This window comes from Betta splendens, chromosome 17, assembly GCF_900634795.4.
Source record: "Betta splendens chromosome 17, fBetSpl5.4, whole genome shotgun sequence".
Classification (NCBI taxonomy): domain Eukaryota; kingdom Metazoa; phylum Chordata; class Actinopteri; order Anabantiformes; family Osphronemidae; genus Betta; species Betta splendens.
Genome location: NC_040897.2, coordinates 10,856,476 through 10,870,747, shown reverse-complemented (window position 1 = coordinate 10,870,747; position 14,272 = coordinate 10,856,476). Strand labels below are relative to the sequence as shown.

Here is a 14,272-nt window from a genome sequence, read left to right as displayed (position 1 = left end):
AGGGGCAGAGAGGTCACCCAGGGAGGCACCGGCCGCCCCAGCTGGCTCAGTGGACACCCCAGGTGCCACTCCATTCAACTACATTTACGCTTGTTAGCCAGATGCTCCGCTGGCCAGAACTTTAATCACAGGCATATTTCCAACAGAGGCAGCTTCAGTTTCTTTTAGATAAAATACTGGTTGTGTAGGTTAGGTTAAAGCCAGTTAAATGAACTGGCTTTCTGTTTATTCTGTTTACTGTTTTATATATATAAATTATGCTTTAAATGATATAGGTGAGTTGGTCCCTAAAAGGCTTTGCTCCGGCCCTGCGCTCAGCTTCCGCTAATCAGCCGCTCCTTTGCACCTGCGGACAACACTCCTGTTGTTCCTCGACGCTTCCTGTGACGTCAGCGCCCTGCGGTTCGTCAGGTGGCTTTAGTCCACCATCTAGTGGCAACTTCACCTGAGTCCGTTTAGCGGAGCTGTGTGTGTGTTTTATTTTAAATCCAGATCACCTTTTTAAACGAAACCTGTTGCTTCTGCGCTCGGCCACACATTTAATCCGCGGACACGCACACAACTTCGCTTGAGGGAAGAACCGCGGCGGTGCAAGTATAATTAAATCTGCAAATGAAGTTTGCGGGCACCAGCCATTCATTCCAAAGCGCATAAAGTGAGTCATCGCGGCAGGCTGCTAGTGAAGATGATTGGGATTATTTCCATGCCTCGCTCCGGTCCCCGTGGCTGTTTACGTTCATCTGTGCTACGCTCCTCTGGCTCGCAGCCACCTCGCGGTATTTATAGCCATGCAGCGGTAATCATCACTCAAGGAATCCTCGCGGAACCGTCCTCGAACCACTAAACTTGGACCGGAGTGAACGGGCTCCACCTGATCAGGGCTCTCTGACGATGCGGGCGCGCGCACCACCTCAAGGTAAACGCTGTCAAATTCATTAATCATTGCTTATCATTAGTTAGTTGGGGTTTTGTTTGCTCTCGCGGGCGCCGCGCTCGTCTTCTTCCTCCGGAGAACATTTTTAGCCTCTCGTGCATCTGTTCTCGCTATAAACGCTCCGTGCGTTTCTTTTATTTTCTCTCGCTGGCGCGCGTGGGGAAAAAAACGCGTAAACTTCAAAAGAATAATTTTTTAATTAACAATATCCGTTAAGGGGCTACTTAATACATATGTGGCCACCTGAAGCTGGGAGCACAAATGAGAGGGGGTGCTGTTATTTGGTCTGCAGCGGTTGGACTAATTAAAGCGAAGGAGATCACAGCAAGGAGCTGAGAGGACGAATTAGAATGGGAAAATAAACGAGTTTCAACTTAGACGCAGCGAGACGAGGTGGACGCCGTCTGCGGCTAATTATTGCATGCAGCAGCTTTATTGACGTTCCTATAGCAGCCTCACTCCCCGTTCATTCTGGACGTGCACCACGAATGCCACGAATCCAACGTGCTGTTGCCCCCTGACGCCTGTTTTTCCATACAGGTGCTCGACGTCCAATGTCCGGGCGGCTCCGGCTGCCGGACCCCCCCCCCCCCCCCGCTGTGACGCGTGCCATCGCATACATCCGTTTGAACCGCACTCGCAGCCCGCCCGCCCATCAGCGGCGCACGGCCGCCACGGAGCCCACCCGTGTAAACGCGTGCGCTGACCTTGGAGCCCCCGCCGGGCTTCCGGGCGCGCGCCGCCACGCGCTCCGTTCGAGGGCAGGCGCTCGACCCCGACTGCGTCCAGTTCACGTCTCCGAAGCCCCGCTGCTGATGAGTGACTCATTGTGCCTTTTGCTCGAGCTCTCCCACACGCGGTCATCCTCCCGTTCAGCTCCGGCTCGCTGGAAACGGCCTCGTTCCGTCTGTCTCGCCTCAAACTTGCTGTTTTCCAGCCTCGTCGCCTCGTCTGCTCCGTGTTTCCTCGCCTCGGCTGCACGGTCTCACCCCTCACGACCTCTCAGACAATGGTTTAACCGGGTGCGTTCAGCATCTGGGAAGGAAACGTGACTGAAGCAAGGCTAAATTGTATTGAATTAGGACGTCTGCTCATTAGAACCACTTTCTGTACAAACTTTGAATCCACCCACCACGACTATTATTGGTGCTATTTCTGCACAGCTACTGCTTCAAAGCCTTTGTTCATCCAATCCAGCAGCGACATCCAAAATCCTGCTGTCAGACTCCCTCACAAAACAAGCACCTTTATGAATGAATGGTGCACAGTAAAGCTGGAGTTCTCCATGCTGGCACCTGCAGCTTTACTGGTTCTCCCCCAGCGTTATTACTGGGCGGGATGGGAATGACCATTGGTAATAAGCATTTTCTACCTCTCCACCTTTTTACAGCATTATGCTGAATCCGCCGACGACCACCCTCCGTAGAGATGTTCACCAGTTCCGACCAGTCCCTCTCCCGCTCCCTGTCGCCCCACCCCCCCTCCCCGCCCAGCGGTGGCCCCGGGGGAGCGGCGCGCGGCCAGTCCTCGCTGTCGCTCCCCGAACCCGAGGCCTGGAGGAGGCCCGGCCCCTCCCCCCGCCTCAACCTGGCCCAGGCGGCCCGCTCCTGCTCCCTGCAGGTCCCGCATGAGTTCGTGGGGCTGCCCCCCCGCGCCGCCAGCTTTGACGTGCCCCGCGGGCGGGAGGAGGCCTCGTCCGACCAGGGCTCGGGCTCGCTGAGCCCCCACTCCAGGCCGCGGCGGCGCGGGGGCCTCGTGGAGCAGAAGGACATCATCATGGCTCACCAAGCGCACAAAATCCAGAGCACGCCGCAGGCCCGCAGGAAGGAGTGGGAGTGAGTATAAAAGAGATTCAGAGGCAGAGGGTTCTTTTAAAATTGTACGTGTAAAAATGATAAATCTCTATGGAGGAGGATGAAAGCGCCAGACTAAAGGAACACACACACACACGTACGTAGTTGATCCGCACAAAGTCTATGCTCCGCTCCACCTGTTGGGTCCAGCAGTGGAAACACTTGCAGGGAAGCTTTTAGAACCCTGTTTAAGTCAACAGACCCAGAAACCCAAAGGCCCGGGTGCAAACGTCCACGTGAGCGGACGTCTCCGGGCTCCGAGTGTCCGCGCGCGCAGCCGGCCCCAGAACGGGCCCCAGGACAGGAACTGGAGCCGACGGCGGCCACACCTGGGCTCCTCCTGCTATGACGGTCCGAAGCAGCCGCTGCGTCCAGCTGTGCTCTCCGACTCCACCCGGCCCGGTGGCACGTCCCTCCATCATCAGACGTGCCGGTTCTAATTGGACCACCGACCATGATAATTCGCCTTTTTTCAAAGTTGCTCACGCCTTTCATAATTTTTTTTTTTTTTTTTTTAATTTTGTGACAGTTGTCACTAAAGGAATACACAGAAAGCAGCGATGGGGCTCAACACTGCAGCGGCTGGATGGCTGACCTCAGCCACCCTCTGCCCCAGTTAGCCACAACCCACCGCAGCTTCCACTTACAGCCACACGTTGCTTAGAACCCGAAGGCCCCTTTTTAAAGCCACTGTAATTTACCTGTCCAGCGCTGAACAGCAGACGGAGTTAAACTAGCAGGTGCCTGCTCCTCGGTAGTTGGTGCACATTGCACATTTTTATTACCACGCACGCACGCTTGTAGCTCGTGAGTCCTGTCTTGGCTGTGATGTAGGCAGGAAACCTGCACGGGTGTCCATCGTGAAATGGCAAAAATGATCAACTGGGCGCTAATGTTTGCTTGATCATCCACGCAAACAAACCGAACACCCACATGCGGTGCATTATTCTCAGCATCTTCCCTTTAAAGCTGTGTTCCACAGTTTCTGTAGATAGAATGCAGACCAAAGCTTGAGCCCAGTGATTATTCTCAGTATTAGTTGTGGCTGATGCCACCCTTGCTCTTGTTACACCCCAGGGGGCCTTAAAGGAGCCCATTAGAGCCCAGGAGTTTAAACAATCAGCTTTTACAATATAAAATAAACATAATATGTATAATTTTCGTTTGGTTGCCTGTTTTGAAGCTGCTCCATCGACCGGAGCAGGCTTCGTTGCTCAATCTGAACCGTGGAACATCACTGGCTGCCGTTTACTGTAATCAGATGCTGGATGGAGTTATTAATGCTGGAGATGAGGGTGCTTGCGTGTGATCTTTTGAACTCGGGAGCCACATGGCTCTGATTATCTGCTTTCCACCACTTGAACGTGGAGTGGTCCTCCATCAGCGTAACCCCCAACCCACCAGCGAGCCCCAATCTGCCTCCTCCTCATCCTTCCACCAGCCTCTGATTCCTCTTCATTTTGCCGTCCCTCCATCGCCCACGTATCTGCTCACATGTGCTGTCACGCTTTCTAACCACGTTAGTTCTAACGCTAAACAAAAATGTGAACCCATATCTGTATTTTTTTTCCCCCATCAGCTTCCACACACATCACCAAAAGCAAATGAAACAAATTGATGGAGCCGGTTCCGGTGCGCTGCTTCACGTGCACTGTGGTTGTTTGTCCATTAGGGGGCGGTAGGGAATCAAAGTAGGAGAGCAGCAGGGAGGCAGCGCGTGACGCCTATGGATCCGAGCAGCACAGTCTGAAAATGTTGAGGCGAATGTTTGATGAAAGCAGATGATCTGTGAATATTATTTATTCAGCCGTAATTTGACTGACGCCATCTCCACATAATTGACTTGAGTGCGAGAGAGGCCTCTATTCTTCCACTCACAACTTATTCTTTTGAATTCCTTTTCCCGCTCGCGCCCTTTTACAGAACCCAGAACCGCGGCGTGGACGTCTCAAGGTAAATTGGCACGGTGCCACGCCAATCTGCGATCACATAAGCGCCCGTTATTGGTTGATTCGGTTGCTAGGGAACAGGGAGGAAAAATAAATGCTAAAACCACTCCAGTCAGCGTTGGGTGAAAGCCTGTCTGCAATTATATAAATGCTCTTCAGAGTTCTGGCACAAAGTACGCCCATTAACGTTTTAACTCGCAGTGCGTGTCACCTGCAGGCCTCGTCTGTCTTCCTCTGTACAGTATCTGTATATGTGTGTGTTGTTTTTTTTTTTTCCATGGACACAGTGTACTGCAGCTGCTGTGCTTCCGACAGCACATCTGTTTCCCAGAAAACAAGTCCTTTCTGTCACCCTAATCGGCCAATCACGACTCCGTCTGATTGAGTCGAGCTCATTTAAGCGTCGTTGAGGCCCAGGAAAGTGGAAACGAGCGCTTCCGCCGGCGGCGGCTCCACAGGTATTTTCAGGCGCTTTTGTGTAGGCTGTGAGCAACAGCCGAACAAACAGGCGAAACGGCCCCAGATCAGACTCACATCTGGATCTGTCTCCAGTACAGGGGCTCCTCAGGGCACCAACTGGGGCCCCGCTGGCCTCCTCGTTGACGTCCAGTGACCCCGCTGGAGCGGGGGGGGTGCGTGCTGGAAGAACAGATTTCTGTAGGAAGAGGTTGCTCCATTGTGCAACGTGGCTTTTGTTGGCAGAAATGAAAAGAGCCGAGCAGGAATTCAAGAGAGTTATGTCGCTATGGAAACAACAGCAAAGAGCGAGCTGGAGACACACAGGCACAGATATGCACTCTTTACTGAGATGGACAAATATTGTTTTTTTTTCTTTTTTCTGCAACGTGCACGTAGAATTCATTTTGCAACGAGCCTGTATGTTCCAGCAGAAGGACGAGGTGAATGTCAGATATGTTGATGCAATATGTTGAATGCGGCGCGTTAATTTGCAAACTGTGTATAATACGTGCGTTCTCTAATCCCTCCACTCTTTTTTTTTTTTTTTTTTTTATATATCCTCTGCTTAATGGGTCAGTGTAGCCTTTTGTTGCTCGCCTGCTTTGCATGAAGTGACACGCCCGCCCGCCTCATGCAGATTAGGAGCAGGCAACCCAGTCACGGCTGAGTTTCTGAAGCTCACTTAGGGACTTATTCATAGATCCTGTTAAATCCATTTTTTTCCATCTCCCCCAGATCTCGACTTGTTTGCCAAGCATAAATTTGTCACTCTCTCTTGGCTCGTTGCACCATCCCTCGTCTGAGCCGTCGCGCGGCGCCCGCGTGCACGCCGCCGTACCTGCGCCGGGGCGCCGCGTGGACGCGGTCGAGCTTTAATTGTGAAGTCGACGGGAAAGGATCCGCCCGCCGGTGGACTGCGACCCCCGTGCGCGTGGGGGCTGGAGTGGTCATCTCCAGGAGAGGGAGCAGCAGATGGAGCGAGAGCGCCCGGTCGCCTAATGAGGTCTCACTTGTGGCACGGAGTGTGAGAGAGACCCTGCTCTGCTCCGCTCTCCCCTAAAAAGGGAGCAGCCCTAAGATCTATTTCATGCTCTATTTTTACTCCAATATTAGCACAATGGCCTAGTTTTAAATGTTTTAATAGTACAACTCCGTCTCCGTTAATGGGATGTGACAATGCTGTCAAACAGTCACACGGGGAGCACGGATCGAGCCCATAATGACAATATCTTTGCGTTATTTATGCACATTTCGCTGCTTTGCCGTCGCTGGTATTGGTGTTAAATGTCTTTTCACACCACAGCACCAACATCTTTATATAATCGCTGTTTTGTGCCATAACCCACACATCCTACTGTATAGAAGCTTCTTTTATTTGGGAAATTGTGTTTTTCCACCCCTCAGCAAACTCTAATTGCTATGGTAACGAAATGTATGTTCCTCCTCCACCACCGGCTTTTCATTCAGCTGTGTTTTGAATTCGCCCATCATGTACCGTTACGGTGGGAGGGGGCTCCGGTGCCTGCGCGCTCCCGGCTGCGCGATCATTCTCCAGGTGTTCAGGTTGTAACAAACGTCTAATCCGGCAATTCAAGGCAACATTTCCGACTGATTTGAGGAGAATTTCGTGCCGTTTTTTTTCGGGGAGGATTCTGTTAAAAAAACGGACTTCATTTCCTTCCAAATGAGATCTTCCTTCCGTCAAGTTTGCCGCGTCGAGGAGATGCGTAAAGTTTGCGGAGACTTCCCTCGGATCTTTTTAGCTGATGAGAACATAGCGTTTGACCACGCGCCCAGTGTTTCAGATCGAAACGAGCGTGGATTTTGATAAAACCGAGACATAAACTCGCTGGATTTTTTTTTTTTAGAGACGCGCACATTAAAAGTTGTTCCGAGTTGAATGCGAGGCTCCGATAAGCGGATGGAATAACAAAGATGCTGACTGTTTGCAGCCCGTGCACCTGACTCGCTAAATAAATGGATGATTGTCTATTAGAATTTAAATCATCCGAATGATAGACTCGTTTAAATGGTGGATATGGAGTAAGTAGGAGTCCGCAACTTTTTTTAGGGAATCTTGCCTCGAAAAGCTGTCGCTGGACTGAAGGTGGATCATTCCCCGTTTAGCTCAACTTCACATTCCTCTATTAGAAGCCGTCCCGTAGCGAAGCGCTATAAGCCGCCCGTCTCCTCGTCTCTCTTGTAGAATGGCTCGCTTTGGAGACGAGTCCGCTCCCGCCACGGTGGATTCCGGGGACGGGGACGTGGAGCGCGCCGGCGACGGGCAGGACGCGGCGGCGGCGGGACTCACGGCTTCCATGAAACAAGCCAAGGCGCAGCGGGCCCGGACCATGGCTCTGTACAACCCCGTCCCGCACCAGCAGAACTGCCTCACCGTCAACAGGTCACTCTTCATATTTGCAGAGGACAATATCATTAGGAAATACGCCCGGAGAATCATTGAATGGCCATATCCTTCCATGATAAACGCTCCTGTCTTGCTCTATGACATGTTGTATAGGCTGGTGTTGGATCAGCACCATGGACAGCGACAGGCAGCTTTTGAGCAGCTGAGTCCTTTTGCTTCCTGTCTACAAAGTGCAGTTTCTCAAGTAATAGTGATGTCAGTGTGTGTTGCATGACTACATTCCGATGAAATCTAAACGATTTGCTCTTTAAACCAACTGAGCCGAGCATCCTCGTAATTTTTGCTAACCAACTTGCCCCGATTGGCTTCGTTCCGGGCTCCATGTGCTCCACTGCTGGCAAGAGACGGAAAGTTAGCATGTGGTGATCATTGGAAGCAGCTCTGCTCACTGTGGGGGTGGCATGTAGGCACATCGCTGCTGCCTTAGTGCTCATTGGAATATGAACCCGGCCATGAGTAGGTGTCGGTTCAAATCCACCAGGCAGCGCTTCCTCGGCTTCCTGCTGCAGCGCTGGCCAACAGTTCCTTACTCCTCAACTTCTACAGAGCTAACAAACGTCATCAGGGTTGTTGCTTTTCACAGTAACTTCGTAATGGACTCGCGCAGTGCAAACAGGTTAATCGAATCCATGCCAGATAGAACGAGTGCTGCTTGTTGAGTCTAATTAATTTGTTTACCTTTTCTAGGTCTGAAACGAATTCTTGCTCCACACACATTTAAATGTTTTGCTCTCATATTCCGCTTAACAACTTCGCCGTGTTGCCATATCTACCCACTGCTCCTCCTGTCTTACACCCCCTCCAGCACAGCGTGCCAGTCTCCCGCTGTTACCTAACCACAGGCTCTGCGGGTGTGTGGGAGTGGGGCTAGTGGTCAAGACTAGCTGGCCACCGGCAGCGCAGCAATGTGACTGCTGGTATCACAGAGGCAGAGTTATGTGGGAGAGAGCTGGCCAGTAGTACTGTGGTGGATCGTGGGCTGTGAAAGCAGCACATGTCAGAGTATTGACTGGGCGAGACCCAGATTTTCCGCACACTGCATCCAAGATCTGAGATTTCTAGTGAAAAACAGACTCATACCAAGTTCTGATGGCGGCATCACTGTGCTGCTGCACGAGAAGTTCTGTCCAACTGTCTGACTTCCGTTTGTTTACATCATGAAAACATATTGTCTGATTCCTAAAATTAAGTCAGACTCTATTTATTATTAGTCTTATATTTATTTAACATTTATTCCAAAAAAATCGTGTCATCCTGTTTCATGTTTTTACATAATGCAGTGGGAAAAAAATGTAAATCGGCACGTGTCCAAAGAAAACAGCAGCAACGTGTGGGATTTGGTCCAAAATGGTCTCCTACCTGCATAATGACTCTTGGTAACAGGTATCGGGTAGTAACCGAGTGGGTGAGTTTTATTAAGTGTTTCCCACTCCAGCTATTTTCAACCGCTTTCAATGGCAACAATGTGGACTTGTCAATGTGAGTCAGTGTGGGTCCCACAGGCCCCTCAGCTCTCCTCTGTGAGTCAGTGACCCCGTTTCAGTCGAGGCAGGAGAATTAATAACAAGGAGCAGCTGTCTCATGGGAATTCAAAGGGAACTGGAAGTCACAATCGCGCACAAGCGTTGGGGCGTGTGTCGTCTCGTTCCGTGCGTCCGGTGCTTACACGTGTAAATACAGTAGCCGTGGGGGCCAATCACAGAGCCAGGTGAAACGCCATTCAGCCTGATATAGTACAGGTTGTGTAGAAATAAAATAAACTTCAAAGCCGACATTAGTCTTAGATTATATTCATAGACACCTTTTCTCATTCTTTGTCTTTTATTCTCAGGAATATACATTATGGGTGCAACTATATTGTCATTTTAACACATTAGATCATTTTTTCAATTAGCAAAAACTTTAGCAAATGTGTAAACAAAATAAACAGTGAAAATCCCTGAAATAATAATAATAATAACGCAACTGTCTGGTTGGGTTAATTCAGCCCCGGCTGCTTGTCACTAAAAGCACAGAGCCTGCTGGATGTAATGGTTTGTGTAGTCACAGCAGTCAGGCCAAGGTGACTGCACAGTGCTCGCTCTCCCTCCCCAACCTGCTCGCTCTCTCTTCATGAAAAGCACTTTTAAAAGCAGGTTGCCATGGATACTGAAATCTCTCTAACAGATTGCTTCCAGTCGCCGCGACTATGAACCATGCCATAATTCATCTGTCATTTAATCATCCATCCGTCAACGTTTCCCTTTGCTTTCCAGTGAATCACACGTTCAGACGTGTACTTTTTGAAAGAGTTGCGCAACTGGAACAAGGATGTGGGTGAAGAGCCGACGTCGCCGCGGTGCGAGCCGCAGGACCCGCGTCCCAGCGCAGGGCTGTCTGAGTTTGTACGTGTGCTTCTCCTTAACTTTGCTGCCTTTACACCGTTTGAGTACATGATTCTCGCCACCATCACGGCCAACTGTGTGGTCCTGGCCCTGGAGCAGCACCTCCCAGGAGAGGACAAGACCCCCATGGCCAAGAGACTGGTGAGGCCGACCTGGAGGCTGCTGTACAGTAGTGTCTAATGACCTGCTAAAAACACTTAAATACCAGCAGATGATGATCTCACAGTATATTACAATATGTTAGAATTCCACCAGTCCAGTTGAAGATGTTTTCTTCATCTTTTTTTTTAATTTTTTTGACTTCCACAGGAGATAACGGAGCCGTACTTCATCGGGATCTTCTGCTTCGAGGCCGGGATCAAGCTGGTGGCCCTCGGCTTCGTGTTCCACAAGGGCTCCTACCTGAGGAACGGCTGGAACGTCATGGACTTCATCGTCGTCCTGAGCGGGTGAGTGCGTCCGCCCGTCTCCATGACAACTGGCCAGCGACCGACAGGGTGGGAAGTGTTTGCTCTAAACACTGTCAACAGGCTCCTGAAGCACTTCCCACCGGGTATGCTACTAAAATCTGCCTTCTTAAGTGCTTTTCTATTATTAGTTCTTTACACATTAACCTTTTATACTTTATGAGTACAGATTATATAATGTTTAATCATTTGTGTAAAGCCAACGTCACGTCTGCTGCTGTGTTGGTTTCCTGTGGAGTGACCTGCTCATCTGCTTCTGTTGAGGAGGGCAGGTAAAGGTCAGCTGTGTGCTATTATGGCCATGTGTAGAGTGGACTACGTGCTTGCGTTTGCTGCCAGGCGACTTTCCGCGCTGCTCCGTGGACGAACGGGCTCCGGGCGGCGCCGCTCGTACAAGAGAGTGGGAGAGAAGTTCCCCCCGAAACGAACGCTCCGCAGCCGGTGCCGCAATTAATCCTGGCACCATTCACTTTTCCTCCGCCGGGCTGCGACTGGTGAACCGAGGGATTAATTTCAGTCACCGATTGTCGAGCGGCGTCGGCGCATTCATGCGCGCGACGCCGCCTCTGTCAACACTGATCAATATTTTGGCATTCTTGCCCACACGGCGGCGTGAAGCCTCCCGATCGGCGCCGCGCGTGACATCGCCGGTCGACGCCCCGGGCTGGTTTTCACTTGTGATAAGTCTGCGTGTGTGTGTGTGTGTGTGTGTGTGTGTTTTTTTTTTGATTTCCATACATTCACTCGGCTGCATACGTCGTCACGCAGAACAGCGGGGGGGGGTGCGTGTTTCCATGGCAGTCGGCCGGAGGTGGGCGGATAAATGGATTGGCAGTTGTGTCTAAAACCTGCTTCGCCCCCAGGACCTCTGTGAATTAAAAGTGAACGCGGCGCTGGAGATGTTATGCAAATGCACACGAGGATGGGATGGATGGTGGAGAGAGAGGGAGAACAGGGGGGGGCAGACCCCACAAAAGTCATAATGAGAGGCTTAATTTGTTCCCTGTAAGACTGGGCTGAGTGAATTAATTGCGGAGGAGTGCAGCATTGTTTCCACCGGGCTGCTGTTTCTGCTGTTTGTGGCTGAGTGTGCTGCGTTCGGGATTCAGGGAGGATTGCTGTTGGCGCGTTGACATCTCATTTCAACCCGACGCCCACATGTTTCTTTCTCTCCCTCACTCCTCGCTCTGTCTTTCCGTCCGTCTCTGCCTCTTACATAAAAGGGACATCGGCATCACGTTCGCGGAGCGGTGGGCGCCGGCCTCGGAGCCGAGCAGCTGCGCTCGGGCGAACGCACATCTCTGCAGCCGGTCGGCTTTAGGGGGTAAATGTTTCTAATAACAGTAAAACGTGTTTATTTCATCTCATATGAAGCTTCTCCACGAGGTTTGTTTCTGGCAGGAGAAGCAACTTGGCGCCGGCGCGACTTCGAAGCAACGTAATTCGCGACCTTATGGGTGTGAGTTGTTTGACATTCACTGTGTTACTGGGACGAACGCTGATCATCACCGTCCTGAAACGTTACAGCCCAGTGGAATCATGGGAGTTTTTAAAGGGATTGAGGAGGGAGTCCGGTGCTGGTAAAGGAACACGGCAGAAGAACTGGGGGCACAGCAGGGCTGATGATTCGGACTTGCTTTGTTTCGCCACCATCACATCAGTCATGGACATGGACACCGGTTGCTACCGTACTCGCCCTCGTCCTCGCGAGCCTCCACCGCCAGGCGAACTGAGCGACGGCGGCGGTGAGCTGTCTTTTCTGTAGCCCACATGTCGCTTTTGCCCATTTCCAGACACAACTGGAGCCGGTAGCTGACGACCTGGTTTCCTGCCACCCATCTGACACATTTTCTGGTAGCACATATGCCGCTCTCCTCTCTGTCACTGACTCAAACACACACACACACACACACACACACACACACACACACACACACACACACACACACACACACACAGCTGTGGCGCTCTCTTCCTCCGATGGCACCGCACAAGGAAGTTAGACTTAAAAGAAAACCACACATGTGTCACGGCGGCCGTCCGGGAATCAAATCGAGGCCAGTGGGCCAGCGCCGGCGGCATTCATTCCATTTTGTATTAATGAATTGCTCGAAGCGAATCTGCTGGGACGCTGAGCTCAATTAAAACCTTTAATCTGAGGGAAGAGTGTGTAGCAAAATGGAAAAAAAACACTACGAGAACAACTCGCACGCAAACCAGTTTAAGTCAACGGGATTCCTAAAATGGCCCATTAGAGCCTGCGGCGAATGGATGAGTGCAGGTGGATGCTTTGATTAGCGTGTGTGTGTGTGTGTGTGTGTGTGTGTGTGTGTGTGTGTGTGTGTTGCTCTATTTTTAAATGTGCAGGTACAGACTCCTAGCAAACCCGCTGCCCCCGGTGTCGTCAGTGGAGCTTGTAAATGCTGCTGATGTGTGTCTCGGCCGCCGCGTCGCTCTGCTGCTCCTCGCGCCGACACTTTGCTGGATCGCTGCTCTTCAGGCGGGATGAATAATACGAGCGGGCGGGAGTCGGGAGTGACTCACGGGCCATCTGGCGCCACGGCAGAAGGCGGAGATCGGAGCGGCTTCGACCTGTAGCGCTGAACGCGTGTCCGGTGGCGGCCGCGTCCCTTCGGGCCCAGACGCCCAGATTTCACCTTTCATTCATCGTTGTGGAGACTTCGACTTTTGCACGCGCTCCGATCCAGGAGGCGCTGAAGTGCGGACTTTTCACACAAACCGGGAGCCGATGCAGCACAGTCATCGAGGTCTCCTCTCTGCTTCGTCGTCCAACTTTATTTACATGTGTTTCTCATGCTCTTTCGGTGCGAACTGCCTTGTCATCACACACACACACACACACACACACACACACACACACACACACACGCATCTTATCCTTGTAAAGGAGGCTGCAGGTGTTTGAGCTGAATAAACAATAGCTCAGGTGGGTTTCCTTCACCCCCAGACATTTATTCAATGACTAATAGTGATTAAATACCTGTTTTCAATTCAAGGTGAAATTCCTAACGTTGCCACGTGCCTCCACGTTACTTCAGCGACACTAATGTGTGGGTTCATCCGTGCGCTGCCGTACGCGGAGCTGTGCTGGAGTGTCGAGCAACGTGACGCGGCTGATCATCGGTGGTGGTGGTGGTGCTGTGTAGGTGGAGGTGTGTGGGAGAGGCCGCGTTCTGCGCACGCAGTGAATGCGTCCTCTCCAGGGCTTCGCTACAATGCGAACAACGCGGCCGCACCAACGAGGAAGAGACGGACCGCGAGAGCCACGCGTGCGTTGTGTCCCGTCGCTTTTACAGATGTAACGGAAAATGAGGATAAAGAGTTAAAATAGAAGACATAAGAGGAGGAGACTGGGGATTTAAGATGGTTCTTTGTGAAGAAATTATTCTTTTAATAGCCAGGAGACTCTGAGGAGAAGAGAATTACCTTTAGAATATGAGAGTAATTACTCTGGAGTTACAGCAGGGCACTGACTGAATGTATGTATTGTATGAGAGGAGCTAAGTGACATTTACAGTTTTACAAGATAGATTAGAAAGTGTGTGTGTGTGTGTGTGTGTGTGTGTGTGTGTGTGTGTGTGTGTGTGTGTGTGTGTGTGTGTGTGTGTGTGTGTGTGTGTGTGTGTGTGTGTGAGATACAGGAACAAGTTATGAGAAACCTAAAAGCTAAAATCCTGCTTTTGCATTATTTGGGTGAATGTTCTGCAGCGCATCCATCTGTAAATAAACCAAACGGCAGACAATGACCCCGGTGTGCGTGCGGGGATGATTCACGAG

The 14,272-nt window shown here is 51.2% G+C and overlaps 1 protein-coding gene across 5 annotated transcripts in view; it reads left to right on the top strand.

Moving 5' to 3' along the window:
• The first annotated feature begins 773 nt into the window (after window positions 1–773).
• The window catches only part of LOC114844473 (voltage-dependent R-type calcium channel subunit alpha-1E-like), a 33,033-nt gene continuing 19,534 nt past the window's right edge, over window positions 774–14,272 (top strand). The window contains exons 1-5 of one of the 5 annotated variants that reach the window (XM_055504035.1): window positions 774–916; window positions 2,325–2,769; window positions 7,402–7,666; window positions 10,044–10,148; window positions 10,317–10,456. In XM_055504035.1, coding sequence (XP_055360010.1) covers window positions 2,363–2,769; window positions 7,402–7,666; window positions 10,044–10,148; window positions 10,317–10,456 — 917 coding nt within the window. In that variant the 5' untranslated portion in view covers window positions 774–916; window positions 2,325–2,362. Of the gene's footprint in view, window positions 917–2,324; window positions 2,770–6,178; window positions 6,199–6,712; window positions 7,303–7,401; window positions 7,667–10,043; window positions 10,149–10,316; window positions 10,457–14,272 lie in introns of those variants that run through there. The other 4 variants (XM_055504036.1, XM_055504037.1, XM_055504038.1 and 1 more) reach the window with 4 other exon arrangements.